The sequence below is a fragment of the Nylanderia fulva genome, unplaced genomic scaffold, assembly GCF_048542155.1.
Source record: "Nylanderia fulva isolate GAGA-0341 unplaced genomic scaffold, ASM4854215v1 Scaffold22, whole genome shotgun sequence".
NCBI lineage: Eukaryota > Metazoa > Arthropoda > Insecta > Hymenoptera > Formicidae > Nylanderia > Nylanderia fulva.
This window is the reverse complement of record NW_028190285.1, coordinates 3447849-3471583: the sequence shown is the minus strand read 5'-3', so window position 1 is coordinate 3471583 and position 23735 is coordinate 3447849. Positions and strand designations below refer to the sequence as shown.

The 23735-nt window shown below is 34.9% G+C and overlaps 1 protein-coding gene across 6 annotated transcripts in view; it reads left to right on the top strand.

Annotated features, from left to right (window-relative positions):
* The window catches only part of sick (sickie), a 153486-nt gene that overhangs the window by 124685 nt on the left and 5066 nt on the right, over window positions 1-23735 (top strand). For all 6 annotated transcript variants that reach the window (XM_029300007.2, XM_029300009.2, XM_029300006.2 and 3 more), the window contains 2 exons: window positions 22710-22793; window positions 22994-23653. In XM_029300007.2, coding sequence (XP_029155840.1) covers window positions 22710-22793; window positions 22994-23653 — 744 coding nt within the window. The remainder of the gene's footprint in view (window positions 1-22709; window positions 22794-22993; window positions 23654-23735) is intronic.

The following is a 23735-nucleotide window of genomic DNA, read 5'->3' as shown; positions in this document are numbered from 1 at the left end:
ATCGAGGAAGTTTGCACGCGAGAAAATCGATTACTACAAAAATTTAAATTTTGTACACAAAAAGTTGTCAAATCTACCGCGTAACACAAAAAACAAATTATATGCTCCTTTCATCATTTATTTATTATGAAAGAAGGAAAATTAATTTTTGGTCAAGATTCTTTTATCGTAAAAAAATGCAAAGTTTTTTTGAATAATTTTTTTGAATTAATCAACGTCAATAGAAATTACTTAATAGAAGATCTTTCTAAACAAAAATGAGAAATAATTAATAATTTTGTTCCGTTATACTTTGACGCATTAAGATCTTAATGTTGGATAATAATGATGCGACCCCTCAGGTCGAGGTCGCAGGCTCGGGTTCATTGCACTCTTGGACGCGCGTATATATACATATATGGCAGAAATGGAGGGAATCCTAGAGAATCGTTCCTAGGAGTCGCGGATTTTTGCGCGATCGCCGGTTGTGCATCCTGCATTCCCGAAGCGTACACGTCGTCGAGTCTTCTCTTCTCTGTACATACATACATACGTCACTCCCTCAATCCCCGAAGAAATCTCGCGCGAGAACGTCGCACCCGTATATAGTTATTGACACCCTATATAAGGCGGGGTAAGTGCGCTCTCGTGTAGATGCAGGCTGCATCCGAGAATGCACGTGTTTTTGTATCTTTGTATTACTTTTTATATATCGAATTTAATCGGCAATTAAATGTAATAATTACAGGCTTATTTTAATTTTATTTCATTTTTTATTTCTTTATATATTGTGCACTCGTGCACTTATAATAGTGATATATAACGTAAAAAAATTCAATACGCTATAAAACATTCTCTCCTATTTTAGAATATTTTTATATTTTATATGATTTTAGTTGTGACTTAAACAAAATGTCCAATGTTATAGAGCTTTATATTAGATTTTATGTAACATTGATGTAACATCGGCGACGAGAGAGCGAATTGCGAATAAATAATCCTAGACCTCGTCACAAGAAGCCGATCGATCGAACGGTTAACTGATTAGCTACCGTGTACCGATATTATTTCTCCTTTCTTTGACGTATCGCATTGGCGCCAGAGTGAGAGTAGCATACAAACGAATCATAACACATACACACACACAATCTTGTCTAACACTTCGCACTCTAATTGTACGTTTAATTGCTCGTAGAACATAAATCGCCGCGAAACGCTCGACGGAGCGGAAAATCCACAGAACTCGCTCCGAAACGCGAATCCGTTCTTCGCGAGATTCGCCACTTTTCTCTTCTCTCACTACTCGATCGCTAATCGTCCAGATTTTTTGCCCCGAACCGGCGCTAATAGCGCCGTAAACAGACGAGCCGCAAAAAAAAAGCGATATCGCGATTATCTCTCGACTTTATCGGAGGTAAAAAACGGTGAACCAGTCATTTCGCTGCATAAAGGTTTCAAACGATCGAGCTTTGTTTTTGCCAACTTTTAATTAATGCTTTCGCCGCGAATTCCTCAAACTATTTACAATATTTGATGTTATTGATATAGACATTTTTTAACTTTTCTCTCTTTTTTTATTTTAAATAATTTTTAATTAACAGAAGAATAACGAATTTTATATTGCAACAATATTTTATTTGTAAATTAAAAAGTTTTCTAACGCTCGTAATTTTTTTATATTGGATGTTGAGTTGATAAGTCCCAAATTTTGACAAATATATTTAGGAAAAACATTTTTATTTTAGAGAAATGTAAATTTACACATTTTTTTCGCATTAAAATAATTTCAATTCTAATTTCACAAGAACGTTGTTGCAATCAGACGTTTAAAAGAAACTCTAGACATTCTCCGGAAGCTGGGCAACAGGTAGCAAAACTTTGACTTGAGAAAAAATGACCATTCTGTGCCTCAAGGTATTTGAAAAGATGATTGGCCCCTTCATGGAAATTTAAAGCTACCGAGACACCGTGTTCACGATCGAGAATCACACGCTATAGTTCGGTTATAAATTTTTCAGCCTAATTTCTAATAATAGTCCATTCGTGATAGAACGGATATTTATCGCATCCGATGAACAATCGCGATCGATCGATCGCATTTACCGAGATTTATGACGAACACAGTCTTTCCATACGCTTTCATCGTTATTCGCCATATGTAATTTATATTATCGCTTATATTTCCTGTTGATAAAAAGAAAAGCAGCATAATTATACCATTTAGCTTAAATTTCGTCGTCGTAAAAAAATTTTGAAATTATAGACTCGCCAGCAGTTTACATTTCCTGTCTAGTAATACGATCTCGTTTCTTTAAGAGTTTTATTATTTATTTATTTGAAATGGCGTGTTTTCTTCATATTTGTGAATCCACAGCATCAAGTCGTAAGCTCAGAATGAGAGAAATGGGATACTTGAGATAATAGGACACTTGAGTGTCTGACATTTTTATGTGATTTCGTAATCTAAACAAAATAACCTTTTCGAGCGTCGACTAGAAAATTAATTTTTTAAAGAATATATAGTAATTAAAATTATTTTTTCCTCGATTTATTACAATTTAGCATAAAAAAATTAAATAATGAAATATAAACAAGAGTCCTTTCATATTTAGTAAAAGTTTGAACTTTAATCAAATTCATTTTGTTTTATCAATTTATTCGAAAAAACAAATTACATAATCTTCATACAAAGGTTTGAGGCCAGACGTTATTTTTAGACGCAATCTTGAGATTACAAATTCGCTCGCCACAGAAAGAATGTCTCGTGCATCGTCCCATCATAAATACAGGATTTTATGGCTGAAAGTCGATGCTAAATTAGGGGGGGGACAATATCCTGAATCACAAATTCCCGGGGACCTTCGTCCTTTCGACGAATCACCGTCGAGAATTTACGAAAGCGATTAGTGAATGGAATATTCGGGAAAGGAAACGGCAAAACGTAGAAGGATTCAATGCACGTCGTCGCCGTCGTCGTTGATCTTTGCGAGATATTGTAACGAAAGCAAAGAGCAAGGACCGTATGACAATACGTGCGCTACGTTTCATTCTTTTGTGTTCGCGAGGGTCCAAATGTGTGTGCCCAAGATTTACGGTCCCGTCATCTGACCCCGCGATTTCAACAATTGGTCCTAAAGCAAAGGATCTCTGGAATCATTCTCCGAGGGAGTGTACTGTTCTCCCAGATCAATGCCCTGATTTCTTATAGCATCGATCAATTTTCCGGAATAAACATACAGGATGTCTGAAAAATATCTACGAAAGATATTCAAGTTCGTCATTAAAAATTGTTTAAGAAATTTGCACATATCACTAGATATAAAATTATATGATTGTTATTAATATATAATATAAATGTTATTTAGTCAATTTCTTATATCTCTTTATATAGGACTATGAAAGACTCTTGTCTGTATATTTTATTTTTTTATTCGTGCTATTTTGCTATATTATTATATAACTATTATATTTTTATTTTATAGAAAAATTATAGCTTTGAAAAGAATCTGCTGTCATACATTATGAATTTTATTTTATACCATCTGTTATTTGCTCAAAGATATATAAACTGATGAATAACGATTTGCTATTAACACCACGACTTAAACAAGGAAGATTCACGAGGTGAACTTTTACGAGCGACTTTGTTCGTAAATAATTACGTCACTTCGACCTTCGAAGTGCCCGGTATTACACCTTGACCATGTGGCGCAGAAACGTTCTTTGATTCAGATAGGATGATTGAATCTTAGACTCGCATAATTAAACACAGAGATTGTTCCTAGTTGCTAACTAGCCAGCGGGAGAATACATCGATGGTTTAGATAGCGTTTTCCTTATATGTATGTACATATTGTATACATGGGCGTCTGCAGAATTTCTTCCAGGGGGGACATAATTAAAATTTTTTCTTTTTTTTTCTTTTCTCTTTAAATTTTTAAATTTAATTTTTTTATATTAATGAATAAAAAAATAAAATATACAGACAAGAGTCCTTTCATAGTCTTATACGAAGAGATAATAAGAAATTGACTAAATAATATTTATTACATTAATAATAATTATATAATTTTATATATAGTTATATATAAAAATTTCTGAAACAATTTTTAATGACAAATAAATCCAGTGTTTATTGAAAAAGAGAGCAAATGCCCTTTCTTGCCCCTCTCTGCGGACGCCCATGATTGTACATATGTATAACCCATTAGTGATTTTAGCTGTCGTACACATGATGACGTTTTTTCTTCCAATTATTCTAGCAACCAGCGCGCGCTTGCTTGTAATTAAAACACGTAATGAGTCTCTCCGCTTGCTTCATTACAACTTACAACGCACGATTCGTCACTCATTCGAGACACATGCTCGCATTGTCGCCGATGCCATCGGAAATTACAGAAACGCGAAAGTAGGTGAACTAGATTTATTCGAACGAGTTTTCGTTCGGCGAAATTCAGTATTGATTCTGTTTGTAATTAAAAATTCAATTAATTTCTCAATAAATAATTAATTCTGCTAATTTTGATAAATTTCTTAAATTCTAATTCATTTTGAATTCGCAATTTAATTCTCGAGTAAAATATGAACACACTGATCAAGATATTAATTATAGATAATGCAAAGAGAAATATTTTAATATAGTCGGGTATTAATAAAACAAAATTTTTCAAAATTTCATCGTTCAAATATTGAAAAGACGAATTGTTCTTGAGATTTTATTTTTAAACAAAAATATTTTAAATGCAATATCTTATTAAATATATAAGATATTGCATTTATACATACGTTTAGAAAGAAATTTTGTCGTACCTTTAGATTGAAATGTAGTATAGACTATTTACGGATCTGTCTATCATCTAATTAGTAGTTCTGACGCGTATCGAATGTCCTTTTTTTTTTCTTTTTCCACACTTTTACGTGGCTGATCGCGCGATGCATATATTATCATTAATTAATTTGTAATCTCTAACCACACCTATGCTACCGTAGAACAGCATACTAATCAGAAATAGTAATCGATATCTATTCGTACCAATGTCAAAATAGTTCAATTAAACTAATTGTAAATATTAAATATGGGATCATTGAATTTAATATAGTAAATATTTGTTGTATCGATGTAAGAACTTTGAGAGAAAAATTACGAAATCCTGATATACATACATATACCTACTTCAGAAATGTAGATATCGATTGCATATCGATGCAGTTGCATAAACGAACGCTCTTATCGTTGCATTATTATCACCGAAAACCTGTGTGAGGTCCCCAAGAACATCAATTCACACGATTCGTGAACTTGGAACGGAAAACAATATATCGAGAACACGCGTGGGAGTTCCGTTAATCCGAGCGGTAGTTTTACTGGCGTACTCAGTCATAAATTGCAATTATTATTATCCTCGCGCTTCTCTCGCTACGCGATATCCAGCGGCAACACTTTTTTCGTGCGAAATTTTTATAACCAGCACCTGCAATTTTTTATTCTTGAAAAAGTGTTTTAGGAATTTTTTCGCTCTCGCTATTGGATTTAATTCGAATATGTAGCAGTTTAATGAGAAATAAAGTTGACAGTGTGAAAAACTGAACGACCATTTTTTTTAAATAAACGTTGAATAATTGATTAATAGAGAAGAAATGATTTTAATAATTTGAAAACAAATTAATTATAATTTTTTTAATTATATTACAATAATGATTCATTGTGGTGCTCATGGATTTAATTCATAGACTAACGTACACTCGCGCACACATACACACACATGCATGCATTTAATTATATACACAAATTAATAATTAATGAAATGAATATTTTGATATTTCAATGTATTTTATTTAAAGTCATAGAACTGTGATTTTTAAGAAGCAACTATTATATTTTCAAGGACTTTATCAGGGTTCTTCTGTGTCATTGAATTACTCAATGGTTTGGCCCGGATCCTGTAGCCTTTCGTGATGAGTATATATATACACGAGCTCGTCTTTTATCGCTGTTTTTTCTTCACGCACGCGGTCTAAATTTCTTCAACATCTTCGAATTTATGCCCTTACCTTTACGTCCAACTCGAAATCGATATCGCTGTTGAATTAGTCCTGAAATTTTGCCTTTGATCCTTGCTTTTATATCCACGATAGCCAATCAACCAGCCAATTACGCGAAATTCCGGCAGAGAATTCTCGCGTTTTTCGTGAGAGCAGCTGCTTGTTAGCGGAAGTAGATCTTATGAAGATAGAAAAATGTTTTGAGGATATTCTTGTCCTGAAGCTAATCAAAGCCACCGCTCGTAGATTCGCGAAACTTGAACTTTCGACTCATTACTATTTAGGATGTATGTTTCAATATTTAAATTCAATCTGAAAAATTTGAATCTTTAAATATTTAGATCAATATATTTCCTTTTGAATTATTATATGTCTCGAAATTTTATATTAACAGAGTATAAGACAAAAAATCATTAAAACTTTAAGATGAAAATATACAATACAAACTTAAAAATTACTTTTATTCAAAAAATATTATTATACATATTTCTAAATTATATTCTAAAAAATTTTTGTATCAATCAATTAACATAATTATTTTGCTCAATTGCAAATAATATTTGAAAGACACTTTAATATTTCATCTCTTTATACATATAGCATAATGATCTACATTTTATTATCGTCATTATTAATCACTTAAACAGTGTATAGTTTTAATGATTTTTAGACGTTACTTTACATCGCCAATTTTATGGGGGAGTCTACGAAAGCTGGCAGAGTTGCTGGCTTTCGAAGGGAAGACGAAAGGCATGGCAGAGATGCTTACAAAGATGTACGCGCAAGGCGACCAGTTAAAGTTGAACATTAAAAGGAGAGACAAAAGGCGAAACAACAGCGCGACTTTTAATAAACGGGACCGCAGGATTGGCTGGGCAGTTGGCTCCAATCAAGCCCTGGGGTCTCTTCGTCTCCGCATCTATACCTTCAGGGCCTTTGATCGTTCATATGCATGCATGTGTGTGTATGTGTGCGCGAGTGTACGTTAGTCTATGAATTAAATCCATGAGCACCACAATGAATCATTATTATCGTCGCACATATTGTTATCGCTATTCTCTTCATATCTTCATCTTTATCTTCGTTCTTATTTCGGTTGTGTTTTTCTTTCATTTTTTTGTCTTCAATATCTGATAAACTCTCTGAATATTGACAAAATACATTTTATCCCAATCTAATATAAAATATTAAGTATTATATATAAAATTCAGTTTAAGTAAAGTAAATTTAATCTAATTTAATCACTAAATTAACATTTAAAAATTAATTCCAAAAGTATATATATAACTCTATAGTACTCTTATACATATATAACATTTTATGGATATAGAAATTTTCAATATTTTTATTAATAAAATTTTTCGTGCCTTGTCTTCTGAGAATCGCGCGACGAAATCGCATCAAGAAATTTTACGCGAAAAAAACAATGTGAAACGCTTAGAGAAGCGAGATTACAGATTGCACCACATAATGTTAAGTTCACATGATGCGCGTAAAAACACGCTTTGAGCCTACATCTGTATGCATGTCAGAATGAATATCATCGCGACGCAGACTCGTTTCGCTGATGACGCGCACTGATTTTACATTCCATTCTGTTGAACCTGATTCTTTGAATCACGATCAACCTTGACTAAAAAATTTGATTTCTCGAAAAAAAAGAAGGAAAAGAAAAAGCACAAAAAACACGAGCATCTCGTCGGGTTAAATCATCGATCGGTTGGTATACTTAGGCTTCCTTGAAAAATAAGTGGTATTAATCGTCACAACGACGCGATTGCGTCACGTACAACTAACTTGTCATGCAAATTTCACTGTCATTGAAATTTAATGGTCGCAGCGTATCATCTCAAGATTGTCCTGTTGATAGTGAATTATGATCAATTTATAGCTTGAAGATATCTTTAGAGTTGTGTATTCCTTAAGTGCCTCGATATTTTTTTATTTCTCGTAAATTTATTTTTCTACCTTCTTTAATTTACTCTACTTGATTTTAGTTTAGTTTGCTTTATCTCTCATTTTACCTCATTGTCTCTTATTTATTCCTTTTTTTTTTATTTGCTTCTCCTTGTTATATTCTTCTCTGTATCGAAAAACTCCATTATCCTTGTCTGCGTAACGCCTTTTAATCTTATAGATTAATACAAGATTCGTGCATAATTCTTTAGCGGATTTTAGTTTAGATCCGAATAATTCTCAGCCTTATTTCGAACCACTACGATCACTTCGATACGGCTAAAGGCGTGACTTTTCGATCACCCGATGTATCGATCATCAGCTGAAAAAGCGGAAGACGACGGACAGGATAGCAGGTTTTTTTTTGCAGGGATTTCGATTCGATATTCTCTGCTCGGCGCATCGAGATATCGTCATCTCTCATCGTCCGTTTGCAATTTCTTGCCGCTTCGAGCAGTAGTATTGCTCATATATATTTTCCGTTCAGTGACACACCCCGTGATTTATGAAGGTTGTTTTATTTTACGGACTGCCGTATGATATGTTGTCTCCTTGCCGCGTTATATAACGTTGAATCGCATTTCTCGCGAGATACGCCACAATTATCTCTTGCTCAAACGATGCGAAATCGCGCGTTAATGATATACTCCGCTCTATTTGCTACTGATAATAAAGCTATGATAAAGTATATCGCGATATACTCGAGATGCCTAACACAAAAGAAATAACTGTTCTGTAATAACGTGCGTGTGAAAGCAACAATGTAATTATGGCACATAAGATTATGTATAACAATTACATTATTACAATTACATATAAATTATCATTTTAATGTTCCACTGACGATCAAATTTAATCGAACGTTTTCTAAACATTTTATACTAGTGTAATTTGTAACGAATCAAAATTTAAATACAATATTGGGATTAAAATTAGTTTCTTGGTTGTTTAATAAAACTCGTTTTATAAAATTATCCATGATTAATAAAAGTAAAGTGCAGCAACCTTGTATGTACGCATCCTTATCTGATGCAGATGTTGTCCTGGCGCACTTGAGCAATTAACGCGTGTGTACGCTCCTCGTCTTGGCTGCTCCGAAAGTAAATTGCAGACTTTTTCGGTGCGCGCGTGTCGAGATGATTACGTCTCGTCGCAAGAGTCTGTAATCGTTTCGTTGGAAACTACAGGTCGTCGTCCTTCTCGCGAGTTTGTCACTATTATGTAGGCACGAGCCGAATTTCGAGTTTCTCGAATATACAATCGCATTTCGCGAATGCTCGTTTTGACGCGAGCGTTTAACGCGCGTAAAAGAGCTTGAAATATTTGTTAATGAACATTTTATGCGGCTAAATGGAAGAAGGAATTAACGACGACAAGAAGGCGGGGTGGAAGGCGTCGCGATCGACATCTCCGAGGATATTAATATTTATGAGAGGCTGCCTCTCTCTTCCCCCTTGCAGACATTGAAGAAAAGAGAAGAGACGTGATGTTACTCGCGAGAAGCAAGTGCACCTGCGTGACGTATGCGTGTGCGTTCGTACGCGCGTGTGCACGCGTGGAGACAAAGCCGCGGACGTCATTTTACGAGTGGGTTCACCGGAGAAGCGAGGAACAAAGCGAAGGGGAGGAAACTTCCTTCGAACAGTATATATATGCGTGACGTGCGTGTCCGACTTTTATTTGCCTATGCGTTCGCCCTTTTCTTCTTTTTTCCTTTTGTTACATCCATTTTGAAATTTTTTCGAACGCAGAACTCTCTAAATCGCTTTGCAAAATTTCGAGGACATTTCTACAGGATCCTTTGCGGAATTACGTAATTCCTGGAATTCTCACTCACTCGTCTATTGAAATCTCGTCTAGATCATCCAGCTCGATCTACATCCCGGAAGCTACGTTCTCGAGAGGTTACTGCAGTTACTCGCAATAAAGTCGAGCGCGAAATGGGAAATCGTGCGGGGAGGCAAAACGCGTCGCGTTAAGATGGAGAGTGAAAAACAGGAAGTGAAAAAAGGGGGAGAGGGAAGATTTAATAACCGCTAATTAATCGAGAACGACAAAAGATCTGGCGATGACTCGACTATTCTATTTGCGAATCACACAAGATTTCTTGCACTATAAATACAATACATAAATTCGGCTCATGTAGATGCATTATTTCTACAGGAGGTCTACGAAACTCCCGATCTATCTGTAAGATATCTGATTTAATTTAAAAACAATATAATATATTGTAACGCTATGTACGTATATAATATACAAAAAAAAAAGTATGACTTTGCTAGATGATATTTCTCTGTTTCGCTCTCTTTCCACGCGTTCTGGTTTCGCGTGGCACGATCGGCCTCGTAATAGCGATCACGAAGAGCTCTCTTTTGCCGCTGGCTTTCGAGCCGTGTCGACCTCGACAGTCGTTTTTCGACGAAGAAAAGCCATATATCATTTACAGGACGGTTTGCATCCGCCCGAGAATATCCATTTCGCCATAACGTTAATTGAATTGCGCGCTTTAGATATGAGAGTAAATAACATAATCAACTATTTTCCGCTAGATTCTATATCTGTAGAAAAAACGAGAGAGAAAGGAGTCGGATGGATAGTCTTTCAACCGCAAAAAATCTATTCAGAATCTATTCGACGATATAGCTGATAAATTAGAAATTTCTTCTCGTAAAACGGTATTGGTTCTGCATATATCCGCGAAAATTTCACTTTTCTACGAAAAATATTGGATATACAAGTCATTATAAATATCGATAAAATGTGTTTACGGAACAAAGAATTTTAATTCAAAGACATAAATTAGATATCGACTTTGATAGTAAAAATCACACAGATAATTTATCGATTATGTACATACATATATTTATATTTCTAAATATAATATAATTAAAATATATTTTAATTGTTGCACAAGATAATTTATCGATTTTCTACATACATATATTTATATTTCCAAATATAATATAATTAAAATATATTTTAATTGTTGCACAACCGATGCGCCATATAATTGGGAGAAACGAACAATTTCAATTTGGAAAATCAGCCTTTTATCGCACAGAGTCTCGTAAAAATATTTATTAGCAATTTCGCGCGTTGGCACATTCATCATCCTGTTGCCGCTCCTTCTCCGACCGAGGTCTGTAAATCGCTTGTAATGCCCGTCGTTACACATTACACTATGCGCCTACGAGACGCGTTAACGACCGAAAAAACGAGTGACGGCCTCATGTTAATCAACGGCAAGATGAACTTTGATTACAGTCCTCCCTCCTTCTTAAACTGCACGTGGCGTGTTAATAAATATAAATTTGAACGAATATTAATGTTGCTTTTATGCTAATCACTTTACAGTCCCGAAATGACATTGAAAGAAATATTTGACTTCAAATTTCTTATATTCTATACCGATAAAATAACAGTTTCTTCAAGTTTTTCAACTCTTATATTTATAGAAAAAATAATATATCAATATATGTAATTCATTATATATACATATGCATACGTATAAACTGAAATTCGTTACTCAACTATTTTTAATACAAGTAAAATATTGATTGCGCGCTTATAATAATCTATCAATTTTATAACATTTATTATTACAAATACTAAATTTGAATTAAATATATAAGCAGACACAGCAAACAGCTAATTATCCATATATATATATATATATACATATATATATATATATATATATATATATATATTATAAAATCTTGAATTTCAAATTCACTATCAATATGATAATATTAATGAGCTAGTCGATTAATGTTTCCTCATTGCATAACTCTCTCTAGTAATTATCTCTGAATTTCCATGCTATCAAAAGATTCAATTAGCGTTTGGCAAATTTTACTCGATGTATTCCGATTAAACTGAAATGATTGATCGATTAAATGAATTGGACGATATCTGGTATCGCTCGCGCATCCTTTTCTTCGCCATATGGTCTTAATTATTATTATGAGATGCACAGACCGGGCCACGTTCATCATTCGTGATAAGTCAATACGCTCTGAATGATTCCGGGTCGATCTGGGTCATCGTTTCTTATTATAGCGTCTGACTTAGGCATGAGCTGTTAACTCTTCTGGTACCGAATTAACCCTTTAATACGCCACATTTGCTTTCGTTATTTGTCCTTGCTCCTTTCATGTTGAAGTAAATTCAAACGACGTGTTTAGGATAAATAATTCTAAATGTAAATACTTGTAAAACCTCTCTCTTAGTTGGTCTGAATAATTAGAATTCTGAGATTGTTGTAACCGGAGAGAGCATTACGTCACCAGCTCTCGAGACCCAAATGCGTTATCAATGTTGCTGTTACGACAGCAGCTGCTTTGCTAGGCACGACCACGCACATGTAATCTTCTTTAAACTGCTAAGAAATAAACAGCGCATGCTGGGTGTTAATCGATCGCCTCGATTCACGTGTTGATCTCATCAATTTGCTTCCAAATTAGAAACAATTTAAATATTAGGAAAATTCACTTAAAAAGATGTATCAAATATATAATAATTTTATTCCATGTTATAAATATATGATAAAAAATGATGAAATATAATGACGGAAAATTATAACGAAATAAATAAATATTTTTCGCCTGCTTTTTTTCTTTTATAATTTTGCACACTTTGTAAAAAAAAATATAAACGCGAACGTATCAGAAGAACGAGTTTGCATCGATTCCTATATCGATACCCAGACGAACGATCTTGAAGCAAATAATGAATTATTCATACAGAGATCCGTTGGCTGAAATCATGTGTAAAGGTCGCCGATCCGCAATAAAAAAAGACTTGGTTTTTTTTCTAATAGTGTTATGATCGAACAAACTTTATCGGAATATGTGCTTCAAAATATTGCAAGATTTCGATAACTTTGTTGACACAAATCTTACATTTATGTGATCAGTGAATTAAAAATAATGAAAGGAGAGATATCTTTTTTTTTAAATTAGAGATATCAAACGAGAGTTTACGCAATTTCTTTGAAATTTAAAGAATGAGGCATTACATACTCTCTTTATCAAAATTACAAGATAAAACAAGAAAGACGGATATTTCTTTTGAAATGAAAAGAAATGGAAAAGCCTCGATATTAAGAAGAATAAGATAAGAAGAAATGACAAGTTCTTTTTTCATTTTCTTCAAGATGTGCACGTCTTGGAAAATATTCACATTCGCGATGTAAATCTTGACACATCCTGGTAGACATCAAAGGAACGAAAGCGATAAAGATTCGACATCGAAGATGGACGTGAACGTGTGTTCGCGGCGCGTTCACGACGGCTACGCTACCATAAGATCGCGCGGCAGGCCGCGTGCCGTGTATCGTTCCGACTCCGAAGAGTTGCTGAAGGAGACAGATGGCCCGTACGCGTTGCCGCGCCTGTCCAACTTCCGGGTGGTTTCGGAAGACGCGCGGCAGGTGCCTAGATGGGCCGATCTTGGCCGGGACCAGCCGCTGATCGAGAATTACGGCACTCTGCGTGTCGTCAGATCTCGAGATCTCGAGGAGCCGCGAAAGGTGACGCTAAAAACCTTCTCCAAGCGGGATAAACTCGCCGGCACTTCGAGAAATGCGAACGATGCTGCGCAAAGTCTTCAGTATTTGCGGGACAGTAACGGGAAAAATTGCCAAGTGCAGAAGAAAGATGCTCTTCAAACCGATGTCGATGATCTTTGCGATCATTATGGATGGAAGAACGAAGTTTGCGCTCGTTATGGATGCGATCAGCGAGTTTACGACACGGTACCAGTGGAAGATGATTCGAAAATGCCAAAGTCCTTTTACGCCGGTAAGATCTCTCTGGAGAACGATTTCGCTAATATTGATAACAATCAACGCGACGTGTTTAAGAAATCCAGAGAGGATGTCGAGAATCTCAACAATTACTCTACGAAAGATTTGAAAAACAATTACATTTTCCAAAATCATGGTGATTCTCACGTTGAAATAGAAAATGATAAATCAATGAGTCTTAAAGACGAGGAAAACACGCAAAATGATATTGTGAAAAGTTCGAAAAATTCCATTTTCAAGAACGACTTGGAGAATGCGAAACGAGGATTTCCCAAGAACCACCAACCTATTTATGCAGTTCCTCAAGTATTTTCCAAGCCTAGACGAGAACGTCAATTGGTCATAGTTGATGGAAACTACGTTCCTAGCGGCGATCTCTATCGTACCACGGCTAAATACATCGAGGACATCAACCGGAACCTCGCGGAGATCGACAAGAGCTATGAAGAGATGAAGGCGAGTCCCAGAACCTACGGAGTGATCAACAGAATCACCAAGAGTCAGTTGTTGCCGCAGGATCAGTCCAGCAACCTCTTCAGCTACGTCAGGAAGAGAGACATGGCACCTATGCCGCCAATCAACGCCGATATAGACGAGGTTATTGAAGAAAAGAACGAAAAGGACTCTAGAAAGAATATCAAGTATCTTTGTAGACCCAATTCCAAGGGCAGACTTCCACCAAAAATTCTACCGAGGTCCTCGTCCATCGAGAACACATCCAGGCACTCGACAGGATCCACTACCGCTTCCTCGAGCAAATCCACTGAATCTTTATATGCGATCAGCGAATCTTTGACGGAACTACCAAAGATTAACGATCTTCAGAAACAAGATTCAACTTGGAGTAGAATTTCTCAAGAATCGAGAAGAAGCGATTTACAGAACCAATCGAAATCTAATATCGATAGAGATATCCCCAAGAAAATTAAAGCCGAAGGTTCAAAGTCCAAGGACTCATCGTCTTCGACGGATGACGAAGTTTCGATGTCAAAGAATCGATTGCCGGTCACCAACGCGATTCGCAGAAATCGCTCTCGAGTCGACCAGGCGGAAAAACCGTTGTTGAGGAAGGAACGAGCTTCTCACGAGATCTTGGGGAGGATTTCGGGCAAATTGGAGCAAGCGCAATCGTTGGAGAATCGATTGAAGGATCGTCGATACGACACGCTACCCACGCGAAAATCCAGGACTTGTTCGAGATCGCTTCACAAGTCCAGCGAAAACGTGCTCGACGCTGAAAGAATCTCTCGCAGACATTCCAGTCTACAAAGATCCTGCTCGACCAATAATGACATCAGGCGAAAACAAAACGCTGATGAGGGTCCTGCGGAAATTCAACGAAATCCCTTCTATATGATGGATGCTACCGAGGTGATCCTTAAAGGACAATTGGAACGTTCCAATCGCTCAGAGCAGCAGGATTGCTTTTCCCAGGTTAGACATAATTCTTTGGAGACAGACAAGAAGATCCAATCTACCGGTGGTTTCGCTACCTTGCCGAGAAGGGGTAATCTCGTCAAGGATCGGTCCGAGTCTCCTAGAAGATTCTCCGGGAACGGACCGATTCTGGAACCGTTATATGAACATGCAGTTAGTGATCCTGTGAAACCACGAGAAACTCAAAACGTGATACCATGGTGGGAACTGGCCACAAGGAAGTATAGACATCGCAGTTGCCCGTCCTTACAGGTAAATTATATTATGATAATCGCTGTAATTAATGATAAGTACAAAATTGCAATAATATCTCGCGACTTTGAACCAGTGAATTTTAATTTCAAAGAATTATAACGATGATAACAATATAGAGAAATTATTTTATTATAATTGTAATTAAAAACAAGCAAAAACGTTCTGCATTTAAAAGTCGACTTTATGTTAATTACATATATAAATGCAGAATATTGGAAAAAAATGCAGATATTGATTTTTAAAAAAAATTTGTGAATTTTTATATTGAAAAAATTATAATAAAAAAAGTCGCGAAGACAACACATACGTTTATTCTATTCGATATAAATTCACAATAAAATAGATGACATACAGCGTGTAAACTCACGAGATAGATCGTATTTTGCGCCGCCGGGAACATCAGTGAAGCGTGACTGTCTTACGAGGAATTAATTTAACGGAACAGGCCATATTGATTGGTGGTAATAAATAGGCGGCTTTATGAAATCATTCCTTTGACGACAGCCATACAACGAGAATCTTTTAGCCAATGTTCATTATAATTAGCCTCGACATAATTAAATTCTATTTTACGATATGAACGACCGTGTCGTTGTAAAATTATCCTAACTGTATCTTTATCTTGAATATATTGCAGAGTAAATATTATCGGATGTTTTTATAGACGTGCAACTATAATTTATTCAGTTTCTTCAAGTTCATTGATAATTTATATTGAAACAAGATACGATTTATATTATTAAGCGTTTGTCATATTTTATTAGAATAAAAATTTCACTATTAGCAAGATTAAAATATTTATTAAAATGAATAGTATTCAACGGAATGATATCAATATAATATAATAGAAAAAATCCAAGATATTTTATCAGTGCTCTGATCTCTGGACAAATACGTCAATTTAAGTTGTAGCAACTCTTAACGATTAGAGCAATATATGCAGATGTGATTTATTACGTTTTCCTTTCGGCAGACCGTTTCGAATAATTGGAGCAATGAAATAATAAATTCGATAATGAGGCCTTGCGCTGTCGAAATTGAAACCCGGCGTATTCCATCGAAGTATTTAGAAAGATGACAGCGACACTTGATAAAGCGTAGGTCGACAATACCACTCGTAGTCCCGATTGAATAATTATGCATACTTTCGGTGCTCTTTGTGCCTTACCCAACGATGACAATGTAACTTTCATCAATTGTAATCACAGTTACAACTTGCTTCTTATGTAAGATATGTGTCGTGCATTCTCATATTTTATTTTTCGAGACAGGTTCCCTTTTTTTTTCAAAATTGTTGCAAACAATTTTAAAATATTCGTGAGCGTGTTTTAGATTTTTCTTCGAGAAGTGAGATTGGCGAGAAAAGGGACTTGTTCACAATTATCCTTTACGGAGGAACCCCGCGGGAATAATTACATAATAGAGCGGCATCAGATATGATTGACCAACCGCAAATTTTATTCTTTACTCCGTATTTCATCTTCTTGTGCAATTCACTTCTTTACAGTCTCGAAACCCGCAGTTGCAATTGATTGAAACATCACTTTTAGTTGTTTCGTACGACACGCCCCTATTTACTTTCTCCAGCTGTATCGAGACCAGTGCCTAGACTATGCAGTTTATTCAATATTAAGTTTCATATATAAATTCTCTTTTATATATGAAACTTGATATAATTTTACTTCTCAATTTTCATCAAAATGTTATTAATTTTATTTTAATATCTTTTATACATATAATATATTATTACTTTATTTTATTTTCATTTCATATTTTATACTGCGACAATGAAATACTAAAATACTATATTTTTTTAAGTCTAATATTCGATTTAATATTGTAAAATATTTATTGAAGGATTTTAAGAGAGTTCAAAATATATATATTATTGAAGAATTAGTTTCCGTAGAATTTATTTTGTCGGAAAAACAGCTTTTATCGAGAAACTCGATCTAAAAGCAGGTAGTCTCGACGAATTTTTCTGGGATAAACTTTATCTTTTCTTTCCTTTTTCGTCCCTTTTCTCTGCGGGTTGAAACTTTTCAAGATTTAAATTCTATGTGGCAGGAAGATTTAAAACTGTCACCGGGATTTGTGACAGGTCCTCGTTTTATAAACACTCCTGCAGGAAACTCCCTTTCGTCTCATATAGGAAAAAGATTTATGCGTTTCAAGGGTGTACTTTCGACTGGATCTTGTGTATAAACATCTCTCGTAGATGCTCTCATTTTTCTAGTTTTAAGTGAAAGCATGTGTTTCTTCTTATATGTTGTATGTATATTTTTTCCTCTCGTCATGATTGATGACATCACTCGAAACTGGTAACGATATTTTACATTAGTATAGTATAAATTTCGTCCTTTAATTTAATAGTTACAGTGGCTAATAAATAAAATGCAGCATTATTTACAGATGTATATTAAATGCATATTATTTTAAGGAATAATGTTTCCCCAAACGAAAATATTTATATAATGAACAAAAAAGAAAGAAACGGAAAATGTTGCCATTATTTTAAAATAAAATATCTTCCGGAAGAAATTACATACTTTTGAGAAATATAGTATAAAAAATAGTTAAAAAGACTATTCCTTTAAGAGACTAAAAATAAACCAAATGAATAAATTACTGTTAAAGATTTACAAAAGGAATTAGCCAAAGAATGAATCCTTTAAATAATTAATGATTATATCGATTAATTATTAATTTTCAAATATATGACATGCGTGACACATAATAATTTTTGAGAAAGTAATAAAAAATATAACAAGCAGAATATTCTGCATACAATAGATGCATAATAAGAGACCTGAAAAAAATGTGGAATGTGAGGGCAAACAGTTGGTGGAGACCTTGACTCTGAAAATGTTTCATGGCGTTAATTATTAGGTACAAAGCTGACCCTTTTCCTTTTTTTTGCACGAACAATTAGATAGGAGGGTACATGGTGGTGGGAACAACCGAGATAATATACATTACGACAAAATCCTCGAAGCGTTACGATCCGAGTTAACTGGGCTAACAGTTCCCATGGACTGTAAAAAATGCGATACTCGAATGCGATATGTAGGATACTGCAAACTTACTCGAAAAAGTAGCCTTTAGGTACTCGCAACATTTTTTCTATTTTTACATTGTGATTCAATGAATTTTATTCTTACATAATTCAATTACTTAATATTATTAGAAAATTAAATTATATTCTATAAATAACTTCTCTATATAATGGATAAATTCTTCGCGAAAAATGTACATTACTACTTATATATGAAAGAAAATTCGCATAAATTATTACTTTCTTTACTGCTTTGCAATATATTTACTGTACTTCTTCGTATATTTCTAATTAAAGCTATTTTAGCGACGTATTGCAAGTGAATGTAAATCTTTATCCGACATTCGATAAAACGTAATAGGCTCATAAAATTGATTTATTACACTTAACTACATATGAGTAGAGTACATGACTAAGAAGCCGCTAAGCTTTGCAGAAACCTTGACTTATTATATCACAGTCACCTTGTAAGTCTTCTATCAAATATCTCGCGAGTATTCGCGCGAGGAATATGTCTTTCCGTTCTTCGTGAGAAAAAATGTTTAAATTTGAAACACTCTGTACATCGTGCAAACACGCGAGATTTCGAAAGCAACAGCTTTAACCCTTTCACGCGCGGCACGAAAATTTGCAATAATTTGCGCAAGATAGATTGCTTTTTCACGTGACTATAATTACCATTACATCACGATGCTTTGGAATCATGTTATCGCTACGTTTCACATTTTTTTGAAAAATCATTGTCATTTTTTCTTTTAATAGAGATTTTTAAAATAAATTTATCGTGCTATTTCTTCCTTTCTTGATTTCTTCAATCATTATGTTCGCGAGTTTGTAAATATAATTGGGATGCGCTGAAGAGAGAGATGTTTGTCGAGGATTAAAATATCGACCGAGCTGTTTGCCCTCGTCAAGATGATGCACCGACTCTCGTTTTCTCTACAGAACAAGGAACGTCACTGTGCGCGATGCATTCTGCTTCTCGGCACGTGCGTTTTTGCCGCAGGCTTCCGGTCCAGTTTTTAACCCCGTCCTCGTCCTCGACTCTCGTCGACCGACCCTCCGTTAAAAGCTGAATGCACTATGAGTTGAAACCTCTTTTGACTTTTTTCCAAGAGAAAAAAGACATCGACAATATCGTAGATGTTACGTAGAACAATAATTCTCGGCAAGAAAGTGTATTCGATATATTTTTGTTAATATGGAACCTAAATAAATAATATAATTATATTTTTCATTCAGCTTTTATATTAATTTTTATTTTCGACTCTTAGACATAATAATTTAAAATAAATATTAAAATTATATTACTGACATAATTTGAACATTACCTATTTATATTTCAGATTTAATGTCTCAGTTAACATTTCGATAGACACGGTAATTGTGACCATCAATGATAAATACATCGGTACATTTTAACGTGTCGAGCGCAATCTGACATAAGAAACGCCTGAAACAGAGTGTTCGAAGAAGGTGCATAAGACCCCGAGTAAGGCGAGTAGATGACTCTTTTACGAGAATATATATATATCGTGTGTGTACGCACTTCTCGGGTGCATCTCAGCGGTAGGTGAACCCGAGCACATTAGCGGCAAGCGTGGGAGCCAATATTTACGATCCATATCGAATGGACCACCGACTCTCTTCGACCGCACAAGTACCTTCAGCCTCTTTGAGCAAATAATATACAGGATGCTCAAATACCCTTTTCTTTCAATTAGAGTCTTATATATATCCTAACAAATACTTGTTTTCCAGTTGCGTATTCAATCTCGATTTCAATTTATTTTATTCAATTCAGTTTCATTTTATTTTTTTTTGTTTTATATTTTATATTTTATATTTTATATTTTGTGTTCTGTTATCTTATGTAAAAATAAATTTCGGTTAAATCAGCTGGTTTTTTCATATGTTGTAGCTTTTATGACTTGCTGAACAAGAAATATAATAGTTGCAAAGATAAATAATGGGCAATTACATCCAGTCAAACAACTCGCAAAACTCGAGTGTTTGACTGGTTGTAGAAATCAGTAATTATCTATTATATATTTAGCTTTGAGCCTATTCACTTTTTATTCAGTAATTAAAAAACTACAACATATGAGAAAACCAGCAGATTTTAAGATTCAATTTTCTACGGGATTAGTGCGGGATACTTGAAATATATTTTGGAGAAGTCACATACTTGTGTCTTGGATTTTTTATCCAAGAAAGAAAGGGGTAGAAAGAGGGGATATATAATTATCCGTCTGTGTGAGTTTACATGGTTTATTCGGATTGAAAGTTCTCGCTCTACGAAATAAGCAGAGGTCGGTGCCCGGCCAAAGGACCTCGCATCCTAGTACGAGATGACGACGGGAGTCATTCCACGTCGCGCGTTAAAGTAATAAGGTGGGACAATGGGCCTCCAGAGACACTCTCTCGCGGTGGCGAATTACGCGTCCCACGTTCGCTGTTACCGTTTTACGAGCGAAATAATTTCCTCCGGAATTACGCGCGCGACTCCAGAATTGCACTCACACACGCCCGGAGTCCTCCCATCGCGCGATCCCTTTGTTCGCTATCCTGATGAAATTCCACGCTCGTTCCTTCGCGAAGAAAAAAAATAGAGTTCACGCTGATTGTCCTCTTAGGGTTCTTCATGATCGCCCGATTGCGCAATATTTTCGAGAGAGAAGAGAAGGAAGAAGAGTGTTTTTGAGATTTCAAAAGAGATGGTCAAGCCTTTGCCTTCGTGAGAGAAAAGCCTTTCTTCAAGATCTTCTTGTACAGTTTTGTAAGCGAAAAAATCATTAAAATATTTAATTAATGGATATTTAAAAAATAAAACTTGCAAAATTAAAAAAAAAGAATTAATAGTTTATGGTGATGAAGACATTATTAAAATTAGATCCAAAATCTTCTGAACAATCTACATAGTTTTTAATTATATTAATAATTTAAAAGTGCTTTGAAAAAGCATTGGATGAAGACTCACAATAATTACAAAATCAAAAATAAAGATTAATAGAATCTAAAAATACAAATCTTACTATTAAACTGAATTATACAATAATTGAAAATGATTTTAGAAAATATATAATTATAACAATCTATATATAAAACAATTATAATCAGCGAATAATTATATAATATTATACGACTTATCATTTCTAGAAATAATTAATTTACATCCATAGTCTGTTGCACATATAAATAATTAGACGATTCGTAATGTGCAATCAATTATTATCTCGTAATATACAACGTTACGAACAATAATGTTAATATGATATTTTAAGATTAAATAAAATGTAATTATACCGTTAACACTATCCAAGTGTGTCATCGCTGATACTAGTTACAGTCGCTAGTTATAAGTTATAATAACAAGAGTTGAAGAAGAACAGTGTAACAACGAACAGCCGTCGACCATATGGTCCGGAATAGACGAAGAAGATCGGTGAAGCGAAGAAGGAGCGAAGAGAAGAGAAACTGACAGGGAATTTGCATCGCTCCAGTTTAGATTGCTGAGCATTTCGTCGTGCCAGCTTCTTCTTCCTACGCCATAACTGAACATCTTCCTCGCTTCGTGGCATGTAGTGTTGAAAACACGCCTGAGAGACTAATTACGTGACGAGAAACACGAGTTGATACTCGAACACGACATCACGATAAATACCTCATGAAAGAAACTACGATGACAATATTAATCTTCATCCCGCACGTTCGTTGGAATTATTAGGCGTTGCTTGAGGCTTGCATAATTATCATTTGATATAACATGATAATATGTATACGTAATATTTAATTTGATATAATCGTGTCTATTCATTTTCAGTGTCATTATATTGAAAAAATTATATTCTTATAAAATAATAAAGAAATAAATAGTACAAAATAGGATGTTTTTTTAATAATTTCAATAGAAATAAAAAAATAAAATTATATCTTACTGTAAAATAAAATTGTATGATAAAATTACATGTTTTATACAAAAAAAATTATAAATTTTTAAATTTGTGTATATTTTTACTAATACTAGGAATATATATATATATATATAATTCATAAAATAATTACATAAAAATAAACACACAATTATATTTTTATATGATTATTTGGTGAAGATTTATCAGATACTTTAACGAAGATACAAGTATTAAAAATTGCATATTACTGTTCTTGTTTCAGGCACACGTAGTCTCGGCCTTCGAACAATCACTATCTAACATGACCCAAAGATTGCAGCAACTCACAGCAACAGCTGAAAAGAAGGTAAGAACATTTAAAAATATTGATTATCATTAGAAAAATCAAATTTTTATTATTTTTTATTAATTGGTAAAGATTTTTATTTTGCACAAATTTTCACCAACAATCACTGAATTTGATTTCAAAAATTAAATTAATTAACATCCAATGCACACATATTTCTGTCATCAAAAAGAAAGACAAATATGTGAACGATTTTTTAGGATTCCGAGCTTCAGGAACTCCGAGAAACGATTGAAAGGCTACGCAAGCAGAGTGCTGAAGCCGGATTAAATAACGGTCCAGCTGCGAACAATGGTCGCCGTCATACTTTAGGCGACTCCGAATCTGGTACCACCGGTTGCACCGGCAGCAGCAGCGGCGGCAGCAATCATCATCAAGGTGCATCGATGGCGAGACAGTTGTCCGCGGATAGCGTGACGTCCTTGAACTCGCTGAGTAGCGCCTGCTCGGCCAGTAGTAATCATCACAAGAAGAAGGGCTGGCTACGCAGCTCCTTCTCCAAGGCGTTCTCGAGATCGCGCAAGAATCGACACGGTTCGGTGTCCGATGCCGAAGATTGCAAAGAGAGTCCCGGTGGTGATCTGAGCGCTCCCAACAGCCCTAGACTGCCAACCGCGTCCAAACACGAGTCTTCGAGGGGCCAAGCCGCGAGAAGCAATGGCCAGAAGTCACCCGATCATGAAAATCCTCTGTCGGGAAGTAAGAGTAGCTCGGCTCTATATAAGAAGGAAGACGAGGATGTGGACGAGTTGAAGAAGCAACTGAGGGAGAAAGATCTGGTTCTCACGGATATTAGATTGGAAGCGTTATCCTCGGCTCATCAGTTGGAATCTCTAAAGGACACGGTTATCAAAATGAGAGTGAGTGGACTCTGCACACTTCAATAGTTTCATATTATTTTTTTTTTCTAATATTCAAATCAAATATGTTTACATATGCAAA